The sequence below is a fragment of the Citrus sinensis genome, chromosome 1 (genome assembly GCF_022201045.2).
Source record: "Citrus sinensis cultivar Valencia sweet orange chromosome 1, DVS_A1.0, whole genome shotgun sequence".
In the NCBI taxonomy this organism is placed as follows: Eukaryota; Viridiplantae; Streptophyta; class Magnoliopsida; order Sapindales; family Rutaceae; genus Citrus; species Citrus sinensis.
The window spans coordinates 1636692-1653327 of record NC_068556.1 but is presented as its reverse complement, the minus strand read 5'-3'; the positions used below and the strand labels follow the sequence as shown (position 1 = coordinate 1653327).

At 34.7% G+C, this 16636-nt stretch overlaps 2 protein-coding genes across 5 annotated transcripts; one reads left to right on the top strand and one right to left on the bottom strand.

Annotated features, from left to right (window-relative positions):
- The first annotated feature begins 5271 nt into the window (after window positions 1–5271).
- LOC102627676 (adenine phosphoribosyltransferase 5) lies at window positions 5272–7602 on the top strand. 2 transcript variants are annotated; one of them, XM_006483322.4, is made up of 7 exons: window positions 5272–5540; window positions 5628–5738; window positions 6587–6679; window positions 6780–6929; window positions 7048–7106; window positions 7210–7282; window positions 7381–7602. In XM_006483322.4, exons 1-6 carry the CDS (start codon window positions 5450–5452, stop codon window positions 7276–7278), a joined length of 573 nt encoding a protein of 190 aa, XP_006483385.1. In that variant the 5' UTR covers window positions 5272–5449; the 3' UTR covers window positions 7279–7282; window positions 7381–7602. The 2 variants fall into 2 exon arrangements, with proteins under 2 accessions (XP_006483385.1, XP_006483386.1); XM_006483323.4 differs by having other exon boundaries at window positions 5273–5540; window positions 7048–7100.
- Window positions 7603–7853: 251 nt separating this feature from the next.
- On the bottom strand, window positions 7854–14953 carry LOC102628153 (PX domain-containing protein EREL1). 3 transcript variants are annotated; one of them, XM_006483324.4, is made up of 10 exons: window positions 14322–14946; window positions 13638–13748; window positions 13083–13181; window positions 12832–12918; window positions 12200–12308; window positions 11198–12006; window positions 10364–10528; window positions 9582–9821; window positions 9008–9226; window positions 7854–8329 (listed from the first exon to the last, which is right to left on the bottom strand). In XM_006483324.4, the coding sequence occupies exons 1-10, from the start codon at window positions 14412–14414 to the stop codon at window positions 8087–8089; spliced, it is 2175 nt and encodes a 724-aa protein (XP_006483387.1). In that variant the 5' UTR covers window positions 14415–14946; the 3' UTR covers window positions 7854–8086. The 3 variants fall into 3 exon arrangements, 2 of the variants coding, with proteins under 2 accessions (XP_006483387.1, XP_052293141.1); XM_052437181.1 differs by lacking the exon at window positions 14322–14946 and having other exon boundaries at window positions 13083–13173; XR_008053151.1 differs by lacking the exon at window positions 7854–8329 and having other exon boundaries at window positions 9080–9226; window positions 9582–9829; window positions 14322–14953.
- Window positions 14954–16636: the final 1683 nt, after the last annotated feature.

Sequence of the window (16636 nt, the reverse complement as noted above, 5' to 3'; positions counted from 1 at the left end):
TTGGGTTGGGTTAAAAATTTTTAACCCAACTCAACCCGTTTATTTTATCAACCCAACCCAACCCAATCTGTCAACCCGTATATATATTTATAAAAATTAGAACATAATTAAACAAAAATTAGAACGTAAAATAAAATTCCCATTATAACCTCGAAAAATTTAAAGAGTTGATTGCGAATTAATAGAACAACATATGATTAGACTTATCTAGTGGGTGACAGACTGACAGTTACGTCCGCATGAAGATTGATAAAGAAAAAGAACTGTGGGCATGGCATATCTCATCCATTCATATCTTTTGAATGATGATTTTATCACTTTTTTTTCCTCATTAGGCGACTTTCTACAACTGCAAAATAATGTAACTCACCTTTTTTTTTTTTCCTCTTTTTACTTTTTAGGATGGTGAAGTGACTATCAAACTTCTCTCCGTCTCACAAGAAGTCGCAACTCACATGCATAGTTTGCTAGCGGCAAGCCTAATTATGGGGGGAAAAAATTAAAAAATCAAGTAGGCAAGTTGATTTGGATCTATCATAGAGGCCCAGTCTATTATAATAAACAAATTAAGAAAGCCCATCACAATGGAGCCTCTCCTTTTACAAAATCCCAAATCAAAATGTTCAATCAATCCATCAAGACTCATTTTGATTAGCCATCAATGTGTAGCATTATTTACTTTATTGCTCAATGACATAATTAGACCATAGCTCCTGAAAAAAAAAGAAAGAAAATGACCTCTTATCTCTTTCTCTTAGCTACCAGCTTTATATAAATGGCCTAATAAAGCTACTGAAAATGGAAACAAAAACATTGTATACGCTATTTCTTTAAAGTGCAATGGGCGTGCGCTTTTAGCTCATGCTCTTCCAAAAACTCGGCATCTAATTTATCCGACAGCACACAGGAAAGTCCAAGTTGGATCGCCAAACGGCCAAATCCGAACACAATAAAATATTCCACAAAATCTTTGTTCAAAAGGGTGTCTTTAAACGAAAGAAAGGCAGAAAATTTCTTAAGCTAGTAGGATAGGTTTATTTACCTAACAGGTTAGTTTTTCAGTTAAATATTTCTTAAACTCAACAATAATGGTACATAATAAATTCCTTGTAACTAAAAAACATAATGACAGTAAAATTCTGGTGTATTGGACAAAAGAGTGGGGTTCTTCAATGTTACTCTTTAGGCAGAGTGATTTCGTCTAAAAGAGAGGATCATTGAGTTATTTAACTCGCATCTTTTATTAACTAATAAAGGAGAGTCGCGTAGACTTATAAATAAAATAAATCTTTTCATACAATAGATTTCTATTGGATTGAATATATACAGCTGCATCTCATCTAAATAAACTAGTTCGGAATTCAAAATTAGATAAATAGATGAACGAAGTTCACTAAACAACGGGCATTGATGTCAAATCATGTGAATCTGATGTTCTCTTATTTCACTTTTCATAAAATATATTGATGCAATCATCCAACATTCACACAATTAATCTCCCAAAAAAAGTGTATTCACATTGCCCCACATGATTTTTTAAGCATCAAAAGGCAGACTAAACAACAGATCACTTGGTCTTCTATGTACATATGAAACCACAAAAAAACAATTTAAAAAGTATACACAATCTTATAGGCTAAGCCCACTTAAATCATTAATGAATCGATTATAATATTCAATGGATAAAATTGATATAATTAGTGAAAATAACAGGCGAAGTAGCTTTGCAATGGTTAGTATGATTAGTGAAGTTTTTAGATAAAGATTTAGTTGAGCTGTTGAGATTAGGTACGACTGAAATAAGCCTAGCTCGTCATAACTTGGATCGTATGAGGTCATACCTAATGAAATTTAATGTAATGAGATACTAACATCCGATTCCATTTAAATTTTATAATTGAATTTCACGAAAGAACATACTTTTTTTCCATTTTGTATCAAATAGATCCTTTAGCCTACAAAACAACTTAATTTCTTTCTTTCCCTATTCTATTTTTTTTACCTCTCCTCTTGTTAAACAATGTTTCTTTCTTTTTTAAGGAAATGTAAATTTGTAGGTTCATTAATCAACTAGTGAAGTTCTAACATCTAGTTGAATTTCTTCCAACCAAGTTACAACTTGAATTACTAACAGCAACTTTATTAAATTTATGAGCTATCATTTCATATAAGCAAATTATGTATGTATATAGCTAATCCTAAAGTCATCTGTGTCTTGGCTCGTACATTATATCTATCATACAACTTAATAAAAAATTTTTTCTAATGTCAAATTTCATAACAGTTTACCTTTGTATATTTCAACGTCACTATAAAAAATTAAATTTAATTTGAACACTTGTCGTAGCAATCATTCCTTTATCGTTTAGATTATATACTCCTTATATTGTGATATTTAATTTTCAATGCTACATAAGACGCTCATTTGAGATGCCATAATGAATTGGTTACTAAATAAGAACCTATTTTAATTTGGGAGCCCCCTAAATTACAGCCGGTTGTAATTTAACATTTGTCCTCAATTTGATATAACCAGACGACATGAATGGGTAATAAATTGAGAAAACAAAAATGTAGGGGAGTCATTTGGTATTGGCCCATCTAACAATAAATAACAACAAATCACGCTCTTCTTGCGGTGGGGTCCCCTTGCATTGCGTGATGCGCTGGAGCACATATGATCACAACTCTTGAAAACATGCCTTTGACTTTGATTGCCCAATAAAAGTGAAGATCACGCATGATCTTGTGATTACATTAGAGCGGGCGGTCGAGATTCAACGCTGGTGTACGGGTACTGATCTGGGCCGTCGAGCGCCCCGTACGAAACTTAAAAAGGATGGGACATGGGATATATTGTAATCTCTCAGATGTGAGAGGTGGTCTATCTAAGTCTTAATGATCATGTTATAATGTTTATCGGAGGACACACGCGTGCGCATGAACAGTGATCGCGTACGTCCATCTTTATTTTTGTGGGGCCCCGTATGAAAAGTGCGGCTCCACGTGCTAAGACCGCGCGTCTAACACACATTTTCCCCGTCGATTTTCATTTTAACGCAAAGCCCTCAACCTCAAAGGTTTTTTTTTTTTTTTTTGGGGCGAAGTTAATAATTACATCATAATCTCAGTGTTATGACATCGATATGAACGAAACTAGAAGATAAGCCAATTTAAAAAAAATATATATATATAGATTTTTTAATTTATGTATACTAAAAGTCAGATATTTGTTAGCCATATGAGAATTTATGATTATTGGTGGTGATTTTGCGTAAGATATTGTATTAAGATCTTAGATTTATAAATAGACAGACACGAATAAGGTTTCTAAACAAAGAGCAGGAGGAGGAGAATGGTCCCAACGCCAGTGGTTGAGAAGAAGGAAAGCATCGATTGGCTTTATATGATGACGTAAGCGTATCCACGTCGGGGTCCACAACAATAAAGAAATAATATATGGTTTATGCAGTAAAAGACAAATGAACAGATCACCAATCAATGCACGTGGCAGCGTAATAGCGCAGTTGATGGATGTCGTTTTCTGGAGACCCACACCAAAGCCTCCGGTTTTTTAAAGCCGGCCGTCGATCGTGCCACACGATCAAGATAAGCTTTTAAGTTTGATCAGATTCGGTTTGGTTTTTTTTTTTAAATTAAAAAAAAAAAAAAAAAAACCGGAAGGTCGCCTGCTTGTAGTGATGTTGGATTGGACCACACTAAATCCTTGGGACCACCAACAAAATCTTAAAATCTTCTGCTAACATGATTCTCTGCCAATCAGCAGCCGTCAATTTAATGTGAACGGACGAAGTTACCCTCCGGGGCTCGCCTCGGGTTCGACAAAAGAGTAAAGTAACAGTGGGTAAAGCCACAGGATTACGGGAAATGGGAACCAGCTGTTGGATCAGAGCCGTTCGATCTGCATTGATTACCGTTTTGTGTGTTCAAGTTTTGTTTAATGAGGGGAAAACAAAATGAAACTGCTGCTTTTAATACGACGATGGGGTTCTGCAACATAGAATCTTCCTTTATAGATTGTGGAAACGTAGGTTTCACAGGCTAGATACACTTCACAGAGCGAAGCTGCGTGATTGTCGTACTCTCACTCCTTTGGCGCGTGTACTTGGGGTTGACCCAGTTTTAGTAACCATAGTTTGTCATTTCCTTCTGTGGACTGGGATCGTACATATGTATTAATGATGGTTACGATAATCCTATTTCTGCTACAGCCACTGATGATTTGGGAAGAGAATGGAAAAAAGTATTCTTCCAAGGTTTTTCTTCTGTTAAATGCACGTGGATGACTGATAATTTGTATATAAGAATACAAAAACCAGTCAAATATTATTCGTACATTATTACTAACGAACCAAATAGTGATATATATATATATATATATATAAAAATTGATGTTACATTATATAAATTATCCAATAACTGTATGTATCCTAAATGAAATAGCCATTCATGGGGTCATAGCATGGATTTATGAATTTCATGTGCAATTTTTGACTTTTCTTTTTCAATATCAAGTACTTAAAAAAAAAAAAAATCACACAGTGGTTGAACTAGTTTTGTAAAACATAACGAAGATAATCTATTTACGTTTACATTTGTTACACTTATATAGTTATAACATTTTAACTGATGTGTCACGTATAATTAATGGTCACTTGTTAGAGGTTAGTTGACATTTTTATCTATTATATATGTGTTAATATTGCAATATATATATATATATATATATGATATGTCATGTCAATCAATTGGTTAATTATTTAAGTTTAGTGGTAAAGTTCTCCGGTTGATTACTCCGTCCACACCATAATTGAGACTTGAGTATTGTTCTTATTATGTTTATGAACACACCCTAACATCATTTTAACAAACTAAATATCGTTGTCATGTGAATAATATTCTATTGTAAAATCAACATCAATACATTTAACACAACCCTATTGTTAAGGTATGTTGAAATTTTGTATCCTAGTCATAATAATGATAATTAAACGATGACTAAAATGTCATGATCATGGTGATAAGGATTTGGATTGGAAAGATACAACCTTGTTCCTAGATGAAAAATACTAAGTAATTAAACAATAGCCCCTCTTAAAAGGGCTTGGTGAGGATAAGGACTGAGTTGTAAGAATAGGTTGAACGCACGCGCCCGAAGAACAAGTGAGGGAAAACATTGTCACTCTCACAAGCATTGCTTTGGCTGGGGGCCAACATAAATAGACAAAATATTGGGTATTTAATACGCTCACCTTCTCCCATTGCATTCAGAAAGAAACAGAGAGACGGATATATTATGATCCTTTGGTGTGATTTAGGAGGGAAAGAACAGAACTTAGAAAGCAAATGTTAAAAGAGACACAAACCCAGTTAAAGAAATAGAGAAATAGATAGGTAGATCAATCAAAGTGTCTTGGAGAAACGAAATATGTTTGCAGCAGAGAATGGACTCAGAGGAGACCCGAGGCTACAGGGCATTTCTAAAGCAATCCGTGTGGTGCCTGACTTCCCAATACCAGGTTTCCTTTTCTTTTTTTTTTTTTTGTTTTTCTGTTTTGTGTTTTCTTCATGGTCATTTTTCTTTTTTCAAATTTGGTGGGCTGCAGGGATAATGTTTCAAGATATAACGACGTTGCTGTTGGATCACAAGGCGTTTAAAGACACCGTGGACATATTTGTCGATCGCTACAGAGACATGGGCATTTCTGTTGTTGCTGGTACTCTTTAGTATTGTTATTTTTTATTGTTTTGTTTCTCACTCATTTTCTTTTTAAAATTTTTATTTCCCCCCCCCCCCCCATTTTTATTTGTTTCATCTCTCTCTGTCTCCCTCTCTCTCTCTCTCTCTCTCTTTATTTTTTATTTTTTAACTCAAAGTTTGAGAAGCATTTCTTTTGTCTTGTTTCATCTGTTGTAGTAGATAAAGAAGAATGAAGAAATCAGAGGAATTACTAGCAGGATAAATATCTATATATGTATAAAAGGACAGTTTTTGGTCTTATTTACCTTTTCTCATTCTGTGCTTTGATCTTGTCAATCACTTTTGTTTTTTTGGGATTTTTTTTCACTTTTACTTGAAAACTATATATTGACGTTTTAAAAAATTTACCTTTTTTTAATTCCTAAAAATTTCTGTTTCTTGCTCGTTTTAGAAAGAATGACAAATTTTCCCTTTTTTTTGTCTTCAATAACATACAAAGCATGCATGTGTCAGCGTTATTGTTGTTCATGTATGATCATATCAAAACGTGGCCAGGCCTTCCTCTTGACAATCTAAAAATGAAAAAAAAAAAAAGAAGAAAATATGACATGCATCATGCATGTGAGTGTTACTTTCATGGCTTCATATATACTTGTATTTGAAATAAAATTAATGGGTATTGTTCGAACGAGTCACAATGTACTGGGCGATGTAAGTACCAGCGTACCATTGTAACAAAACACAATCTGGTCAACTGGTCCTTCTAAAAAAAATTGCACCTTATGTCCAGTTGTGTTGTTCACTAGATCATTTATGTTGTTTGAATATCATCGTTGTATCTTATCTTAGCAAACGTGAATGTAGGAATTGAAGCTAGAGGATTCGTTTTTGGTCCATCAATTGCATTGGCAATTGGTGCAAAGTTTGTGCCTTTACGAAAACCCAACAAGTTGCCAGGTACATTTTTCATATCCGCAACACCAAAGAGCTTTCCCATCCCTCTGCACGCTTCATGATTATAAACTAAGAAAAGAACTTGTATTGAATCAATATGTAGGTGAAGTAATTTCGGAAGCCTATGTGCTGGAGTACGGAACTGATCGTTTGGAGATGCATGTTGGTGCCATTGAGCCAGGGGAACGGGCTTTGGTGATTGATGATTTGGTGGCTACCGGTGGCACTCTCTCCGCAGCTGTGAGACTTTTGGGTAGGTCTGAGTGAATCCATTTCTCTTATTCATCATCAATAATGTTCCCTTCTTTGCTCCGTTGAAACAACTTGATTTTTTTTTTTTTTTTAACCTTGAAATTTCTGTTTTTATTCAGAGCGCATGGGGGCAGAAGTTGTTGAATGCGCTTGTGTTGTCGGATTGCCTGAGGTGAGGGTAAGGCTAGTAGTTGCGTCCTCTCTGTTACATCTATGCAAAATGGCTTTAGGTTTAAAACTGCTGCTGCTACTTGATAAGAGTTCACAATTTCACATCACAGGGACAACGCAGACTTGATGGAAAGCCTCTTTACATTCTTGTGGAGCCGCGTCTATCAGTCAACTATTGATAAGGTATTACTGTACAAATATATAGTTTGATTGATAAAATTACGCTTATGCTATTGTGTTGTAGTTAATCAAACTTAGCATCTATAAAACTCCTCCTGCAGATTTTCATGTGACTTGGGAGCAAATGATGATATGCTTGAGCGTTTGATGAATCACTACCAAGCAATGGGTCCCTTTATTTATCAAGCGCAAGCCTAATTTTCTGTAATTATATTTCTTGTGAAATCTGTGTCTTTACTTATTTTAGGCTCTGTCAAGTACCCGTTTAACGGATTTAATCAAAACCCCAATGAAAAGGATAAAAAAAAAATTGCATTTAACAATATTTGCAATATCCTGCCAAGGACCATCTGTTGTATGGCGTATAACCTCAACCCCATTGGTATCCATTATCAAATTCGTGCATTATAATTTAAGAGAATGACACTATTGTCTCATTACACTAAGTAAGATTACCAGGAACAAAAGTGTCAGTATTCTTTAAAACAAGTTTGCCATGGAAAAAAGCAGTACAAACTAACCTATATGTAACCCCAACAAAATTTTAAAAAAAATAAAATAAAAGGGCCAGATGTGTACGCATTTTCATGATTTTCTTTTTCTCATCTTTTGACTGATTATTTATTCAAGTCTATGAACATAAGAATACAACATTAGAGTAGAAGAAAGCAAACCCTTTTTCTCTGAGAACTTTCATGGAACCACAAAATTCCAAGTGTAAGGACAGTAGATGAAGGATGTTATGTACTAGACGGGACAGCATCATCATGTTCCGAGATAAAAAAGGATACAAATATTAATTCCATTTCATCTTTCTGATGAATCATCCAGCAAATTATCACTTGAAGGAGGAGGTGACTCATTGTTCCTAAAAAGGAGAGCTCGGCGTAAAACAGAATTCACCTGTTTTCTCAATTTTGCATTATCAACTAAGATATCTGCTATTACTTCCCTTAACTCATTATCCGTTCTTGTACAGACGTCATTATCATGAGCTTTTTCAACATCAGCGGAAGCAGCAGCTTTACTATCTTCAGCTAATAGTTGTGCCTGATCAATTTTTTGGAAAAATAAATTTAATGTGAAACAAGTAATGGACGGCTAATAAGGCCGATAGTGCAACGGTCAGAATGGAAAACATGAGTAGTTGCAATATTCATTGAGGCTTGCAAAAGCCTGGAGTTCTCAAACTTGGACAGTATTAATGCAATGGAAAACACGAGCAGCTGCAATATTCATTGAGGCTTGCAAAAGCCTGGAACTCTCAAACTTGGACAGAATTAATGCAATGACAACTTAAATAAGTTATGAGCATGCTGTGTCTACTAAGTGATTAAGCATTACTTTAATCATATCCTTTATAGCCTTGTGATTCCATCTCTCTAATTTGCACCAAATGTGAACAAACCTAATTTTTCTTGTTCTTTCCATTTTTATCTTATCCCACGATCAACCATGAACATAGGCTTCACCCCAGTTTACACTTTTGGGAGGTATGTTCAAACAAAGATGTTGGAGAGTATGAAACCTAGTATTCATAAGATCCATAAGCCTAGACATGCTGAGACAGCTGCCATTTCTGACTCTTAATTGCCTTATCTCCTATGAGGCTGTACAAGCCTCCAAACAGAGGGAGAAAAAGGGACTCAACCAAGTGTTGATATTGAGAAAACCAAACAAGTTTAAAAGGTTGCAAACAGTGTACCGATGGAAAATTGTACTAAGTACCTCGGTTATAAGAAGAGAAATTTGGTCATCTGATGAAGTCAGCAAAGCTAGAGCATCAGCTGCTGAGGAAGATTCCAATATAACATTATCCTCTTCTTCAGCGTACAAATTAGCATTGCATGCTTGAAACCGGTTCAGAAGAATCCTGCATTCATGTAGCAGCTTTTCTCTAACTGTTTTCATGTGGTTATGAGTTTGTCTTTCTTGTTGAAGAAGTTCCTGAACAAATTTACCACATTTCAGAATCTTAATGTAATTTCTCTTATTCTCTATCTACTAATTTGATACAAAATTAAAATGAAACCATAAAATAACATTTGGAGAATTGCAATAGGGTACTACATTCAGACAACAATCAAGAGTTCTATGTAATTTTAGGATAAAAAAGGTCCCCAAAAACATGGCAGCTAACAAATACCTTAACTTAAAACAAAAACTTAAAAACGCCTCAAGCCGGTAATTTATTTTAACAGAAGTAAAATGCTTAAGGATATAGGTTCTCATGGCAAGCATAATACTTCTTAAAGACAGAAACCTGACATAAAACAAATGAGCTAGCAGAGTAGCAAATTACCTCGGTCTTGGATTTCTCATTCAGCATTTGACTAAGCTCCTGTTTCAGTCCTATTTGTGAGCTTCTGAGAAATTTAACCTCTTTAACAAGAACTTTGATATCTGCTTTAGACTTTGCCTCTAGCTCTTCATATCGCTTTGACAAATTCTCAAGTTGCTCTTTAGTAGCATCCAACTCCTGCAACACATTTTTATCCTTGACAGTGGATTCTTCCATTGACTCTGCATGTGGGTTTCCATCCTGCAGCACTTTCGTACATCATTATTTAAATTTCAATTCTTTATGATAAAGACATCCATTCAGTTTTTACTTTTAAAAAAAATAATTAATGGGAGAATCAAGAGCATTACTGAGTTAGTTACATGTGTTTCTGCCAACAAACAAATGAAACTGTCATGCAACTAATTTTATTTGCAGGTAACACAACAGTTTATGGAATAAAAATTGACATCCAAGATAAAGGAATATGTAACCTTGAAAAACATTAAAACGGATGATATCAGAGTAGCACAAGAGTAACTGTATGAAATTCTCATGTTTCTGTTTGACAATGTTGAGAAATAAAATGCGTCTCATATGCACAAAACTAAAAATTTTGTGTTCTCCTTTGGATATTTCTTTCATAAATGAATGGAATTTAAGGGGTGCCTGAAGATTCAAGTAATGTCTCTCTCATCTCCCTGTCTCTCATTCTTTGTTAGAAAACATCCTCCATAAGTACAATTTTCAGAAGAAAAAGGCTAGAGGCGAAAAACTAGACAAATAATTGGTAAATAAATTACCTGTTTTGACTTCAACTTCCATTCCATTTCCAAGGATTTCTGCCGAAGTTCCTCCATGTCCCATTGCATTTGTGTTAGCCTTTCCCTCTCGCTCAAAATAGCTTGCTGTAAGGTTTCTTTACTTTTTTGTTTAGTAGTTTCAAGTTCCACTTCCAAATCCTTAACCTGAAGAGATACAATCAGTTATATCCACACCAATCAGTTATATCATCAGTAGGCTGTTGTATCAATAAAAATATGTCAAATCCTGGACCTTTGTAAGAGCAAAAGCAATTTTACCTTTACATGAAGAAAAGTTCAATTAACATACAATGCATAATTTATTTATTTATTTTTGACAAGAAACTCAAAAATGTATTAATGCAGAAAATTTAAAACAGATAGTGGACCAGCTATCCACTGAGAAAACCAAAACTAGGACTGTTTGTGATTTACAAAAGTATACCCAGTCACCTCTAAGGCTAGAATCAGCTATAACTCCCTATCTCAAACCAAGCCACAAAAGCAGTTATGCAAGTATCCAGTGGAAAAAGAAAAGGGTTATCTGAATCTTTGTGTGGTAAATTAGTATGAGGGAGAGCAATTGAGTTTGGAAATTTCTTCTGAAAGGCCGATTTCATCATTTGGAGCGCAAAAATGCAGATAAGGAATATATAAGGCTACAGAACTGATAGTTTTGCTCAAATACATTAACAATAGGTATATAATCAGGATAGAAGCAAAACGTACAATATCTATATAATCAGGATAGAAGCAAAATGTACATCTACTCAAACAATCACAGTCAATCAACAAAACCCAGCATTGATAACTAGAAAGCATATTGTTTTATACCTTTGTCATTAGATAATCTTTCACTGTCATTTCTTGATTTAATCTTGTTATAAGATCCTCCATGTCTGTTTTTGCAGTCACTAATCTCCGCTCCATTGTTAAAAGAACCCTACTCAATTTATGGCGCTGATCCAATGGAATAACTAGTTCTGCATCTCCTGAAAACTGCAAGTCTGAGTTGCCAAGAATTTCCCTGCTACTTGAAACCTCAGCACATCTATGAAGGCCAGGAGAGCCATCAGCAGATGAATTTGGAATGCCAAAGTTTGAAATTTCGCTACCTCTTATGGAACTTGCATCGCTTCTAACACTATCAGCTGATAGCTTTCGTGCATGACCAATTACCTTACCAGGCTCTGGCTCAGAGAAAAGGTCCATCCCATTGCCAGAAAGGAATAAAGCTTTAGAAACATTTCCATTGTTCACATTCTTCCCTGTAGCATTGTTGGGATGTTGTTGGGCATGTGCTTTATGCCTAGGAAAACCTTCAAGTTGCTCCAATATAGTCTGTCCCATGAACAATCCTTCATCAATGTTGGACATTCCATACTTTACGAGATTTTCTATAGGGCTTGTCAAATCTTCATCCAGCGTCAGATCCTCCACGCCAATTTCAGAACCGTTATCCCTTCCTAATTTTGGGGTTCCAAGTTCAGATGTCTCATAAGCTGTATCACTACCATAATCAGAAGTGACTGAGGAACTGCCAATAAGAGTGAAGCCTGAGTCGGAAGGCATTTGAAGTGAAGAAATAGTGCTATTGCTAGAAGGATTTGCTTCTGATGCGTTCTGGTTTACATCTTGAAATGCTGATAAGAAATATATAAATGTCAAAACTCCAAAATAATGATACAGACAATTTCATCATCCAGGAGAAAAAAATAGTATATATGCACAAAGATTACAATAAATCAATTACAAATCCGCTTTCAAACATTAGGAAAAACATTCATGGCACAAAACAAATTTCTCAAACACTTAATGCATTAAAATGGCACATACACGACCTCGCAGCAGCTTCCAATTCAAGAAAGGATGCCACAGAGACGCTTCTAGATAAGTCAATGTCAGAGAGTAGCTTTGTCATCCACTCCTCCAAGGAGCACCTTCTCTGCAACAGAATGAAGCCTTTTGAGAATATTTGCCATAATATAGAAGAAGGTAAGTCTCTGACAATGTATTTCTGAGTGAATGAGAAGAAAAAGAAAAAAAAAACTGTTTTATGTATCTCGATGAAGACAACACATACACCAAAAATAAACAAAGAAAAGGAAAAGGAGAATAGATACCTCAGTGGACTATACAACAGCTATGGTTAGCAGACATGAACACAAGTGTCATATTCTTACACAAACATAAAAACCGTTATTCGTTTCCCTGATGAATGTGTTAAATGACTATGAATCTACAAGTTTCTTAGCCACAAATAATGCAAGGTACCCTCGTCCCTATATATTTTTTACAGGTTACATGGAAGTCACCTCCGTAATTGTATATGCAAGTACTAGGAATGGATGGCACGCCTACCGTGTTCTCAAGAATCTGACACCTACTTTTCAATAGAAAAAATGGTTGTATAGAGTCCTGGCACCAAAGTATGTAAACCGAAAAAGAGTATGCAACAAATTTCCTACCTCTTCCAACAGTGCCCTGCTTTTCATACGCAACAATCCCTTGGGTGGAGCTGGGGGAATATTTTTTTTGGGAAATGCCTTTTTAAGCTGCAAGAAAGAGAATAACAATAAGAGTGATGACCTTAAAATGAGTGCATTTTAATGTGTAAACAAGATAAATTTCAATAAAATAATTAAACACACAAGTAGTTACATTCTGATAAAAACAGAAGTCCCCGATTTCCAAAAGTGAAAAAATTAGAAAGACTTACATCAGTAAATAACTTCAGAAAATTATTAAATCTTCTCAACACTCCTCGTGTAGTTGTGATCCCTTCTGGTGATTGTAAACCAACCTGAACCCTGTAAAACTGCCCCTTAAGAATGTTAAAATGTGCAATGCTGGGAAGGTGTCATAAAAAAGTTAAGAGCATCTGCCTAACAGTTAAAAAAAAAAAAAATGATGATGCATAACATATGTTATCTCCACCAAATATATTTACAGAAGATAAGCAGAAAAACAAATCACGGGAAAATATGTAGAGAAACAGATCTAGGCGAGTGTGATTTTAACAGCATTATACTAAATTTTAAATAAAGTTTCTACCATGCGAAGCTTGGGTGTAGATATTAAATGGTAATTTATTAGATTCCCTATTTATGCTATAGAAAGTTTTAGATCTTGCACAAGCCGATAAGAAAAATAAATTTGACCATACGAAATCAAAATCAGAATACATCATTCAACCACAAAAGATAAATAAAAAACAATATCTAACACTCAGTAATCAGTATGGACAAAAACAGAAGTCATTAAATTTGATTACCACTACAGGATCTGAATCTCTAGATTTTGGTAAGACAACCCAGGAAGGTATTGTGACACAGTAACTCCATCCTGTGCGAGGATCATGAGGCCAAACAGTGTCCCGTCCATTCTGCATAAAGAAACAAATTTATTAAGGATCCCAGGACATTTTTATCCTTCCCGTTTATAAATAAATAAATCATTGTGACGATATTATATCGATCGAGAATACTGCTATTGTGTGAGATACCATAAAAAGCATATAAAGCATGCTAGCAAAGTGAATGTCAAACTATTTCCGCTTATTACGGCATTACATTTCATGTTGCATTTATGAAAAGAAAACCCCTTAGCTTCAATAATAAACGTTCTATAATCCTAAATCTCGTCTCTTTCCAAATCAAAACTGATTTGGAGAAGAATTTACACATTTTGCCAATTAAACTCAATCCGAGATTTGCACTTGATCGATCATGATTACGAAAATAACCAACGCAGCGTTAATTAAACACGCATAAACAATCGCCAAAAGCTCCAAATTATTGATCAATCGTTAATCGTAAAAAAAAAAAAATGTCACATTTCATTAAATTCTCACTATCACCAAAATGGAAAAAAAAATGCCAGGTCAAAAGTCAAAAGAACAAACTGAAATTAATTAAAAAAAATTGAGAAGTAAACGAAAAAATTAGAGAAAACTCACCCATTTACGAGGCGCAGGGCTCCAATCCATCCCCAAAGGAAGCGGCGAAGTGCCGTCGTGTCTGTGCTTCGGTGGACTCCGTCTCTGATTCATCGCCGTCTCTGTTCTAGACTGTCACTGTCACTTCAATTTTTTTATTTTTTGTTTTGGCTAACCAGCTCAATTTAATCCCTAAAACTATTGATTAGGGATCTTGTAATCGGATCGGACGAGCTAACACTACAGAGGTCTGAATTTTCAATTCATTTAGTTTCATTTCCGAGACAAGTCAGAGAAGTCGGTGCTGCTAATTGCTTAAAGGACACCGCGGCTCCTGATTCTTGAACAAGGGAATTTTAACTAAACGTGTGGCGAGATGGAGCCCCCTGTGAGACGATGACGTCACCACCCGCTTTGCGTCGCTTTTGTCCCTTTGATCTCCTCTTTCGCGTTTTCTTCGTTCCACTCTTTGTTCAGAGAAATAGAGTCGGGCCAAAAATCAATTAATTCCCACCTTTTTTCCAATTTTAATTTAGCTTATTTTGCCTATTGCCTGGCCGGAATTAAAATCTAAATAAATAAATAAAAATAAGCTTTTTACCAAACTGTCTGCTTCAGGAATTTGCAATTTTGCCTTGAAGTTCCCGGCAGGAGAAGGGAGAGTAATTTGGACCCTTTCTGCTTTGTCTTTTGCAAAAGGCTTCCAAATGGGCCTTCGGTAATGGGCTACATGTAGTCAGTTCTTAAATATATCCTCTTTCTAAGTTCTTGCACCACTTTTGTTTAAAAAGTATAATCGGAATGACGTAGGGTGCATTTAGAGTATCCTTTACGAGCAACCAATTGAATCTCACAAAGGATTAAGTGACCCTAATCAATTCAATCAATAGGATTCGCGATACACCAAAATTTTGAGATCATGAGTTCTCCCGAGAGTAAAATTTAGTTAAGTAATTAATGGTTAATAAATTAAAAAATAAAAAATAATTGAATCATAATCCTAATCATATATTAATACTAAGAAAAGATGATACTAAATCTTTAAAAATTCACGATAGTTCATATAAAAAAATAGATCCTAAATAATATGACATGCATTCTTTCATAAACTGGTGTGATAAGTCATTAAACTTTGAGTAATGACATCTTTACAAAATTAAGATAAAAACTATGCATCCAAAATGACATGTTACTAAACAACAACTATCATAATAAGATAATTTCAAAGAACTATTGAATGAATGACACGGTAAGCGTCACTCTTAAACTTTATCACTTCTCATTCAAATGGTGAATTTATGTTGATATCCCAATAAAATTTGTTGGGATACATAATTTCGTGTTCTTTTAAAATATATTTGTTAGATTACTACCATTTTTAAATCTGTTGTTCTTGTAATTTATAGAAATCACAACAAAAATCCAATAGATAACCGAATTAGAATCATATGCAAGTGCTACACTAAAAGGTCTTTAATTTATACACGAGTAGTGGAGGAACCAAAATATTTCTGAAGCGTAATTGCATTGAGACTGGAAAGAGCTTTGTATTAGGGATGGCAATGGGGAGGGGAGGGGAGGGGACTAATCTCCCCATACCCATCCCCGATATTTTGCATATGTCCCCGTCCCCTCCCCGTCCCCGTCAGAATTACTTGAGAGAATCCCCATCCCCTCCCCGAATAATAACAGGGGATCCCCGAGGGTCCCCGGTCCCCGAATAACTAATAGTCTAATACATTATTTTTATTTTCGATTTTAAATTAATCATATTAAAATAAAAAATTCAGATAAAAATAAAGTTCAAAATATATCTTACATTAATATTGATCCATTACAAAGTCACATTCAAAATATAAATTATTAAAATAATTATAAAACAATGAAAATAATATAAGTAAAGTAACTTATAAGTGCAAATATTAATAACTGTATAATATAATCACAATGTAAAATAAACTCATATTGTTATTGTAAGCTCGTAACCAACTTTGACAGCACATTAAGGCCTCCAATGTGCTTGGATGAAGTTTATTACGGTGTGGGCTCACAACTCTACCACCGGTGCTAAAAGCTGATTCAGAAGCAACTGTTGTAATTGGAATTGCCAAAATATCTCTAGCAATTCGAGCTAATGTAGGATACCTATTAGCATTTAATAATATAAATATTTTGATATTTATTATTTTTAACAATATTTATAATTTTGTTATTTATTTATTAGTAATTTTAAAAATAAAAATAAAATTAAAAATTAAAATGGGGAAATGGGTAGGGGATGGGGATTCCACCTCATCCCCGTCCCCTCCCCGAATAAAAAATTGGGTAAAAAATTT

What these genes read in the sequence shown, in the direction of transcription:
- LOC102627676 (XM_006483322.4), top strand. Translation starts at nt 5,450, where the DNA reads ATGTTTGCAGCAGAGAATGGACTCAGAGGAGACCCGAGGCTACAGGGC. An exon ending in GGGCATTTCTGTTGTTGCTG is followed by an intron (nt 5,739 to 6,586) that starts GTACTCTTTAGT and finishes ACGTGAATGTAG; the next exon opens with GAATTGAAGCTAGAGGATTC. An exon ending in AAAACCCAACAAGTTGCCAG is followed by an intron (nt 6,680 to 6,779) that starts GTACATTTTTCA and finishes ATCAATATGTAG; the next exon opens with GTGAAGTAATTTCGGAAGCC.
- LOC102628153 (XM_006483324.4), bottom strand. Translation starts at nt 14,414, where the DNA reads ATGAATCAGAGACGGAGTCCACCGAAGCACAGACACGACGGCACTTCG. An exon ending in TTCTGAAGTTATTTACTGAT is followed by an intron (nt 12,919 to 13,082) that starts GTAAGTCTTTCT and finishes TCTTTCTTGCAG; the next exon opens with CTTAAAAAGGCATTTCCCAA. An exon ending in GCAGGGCACTGTTGGAAGAG is followed by an intron (nt 12,309 to 12,831) that starts GTAGGAAATTTG and finishes ATTCTGTTGCAG; the next exon opens with AGAAGGTGCTCCTTGGAGGA.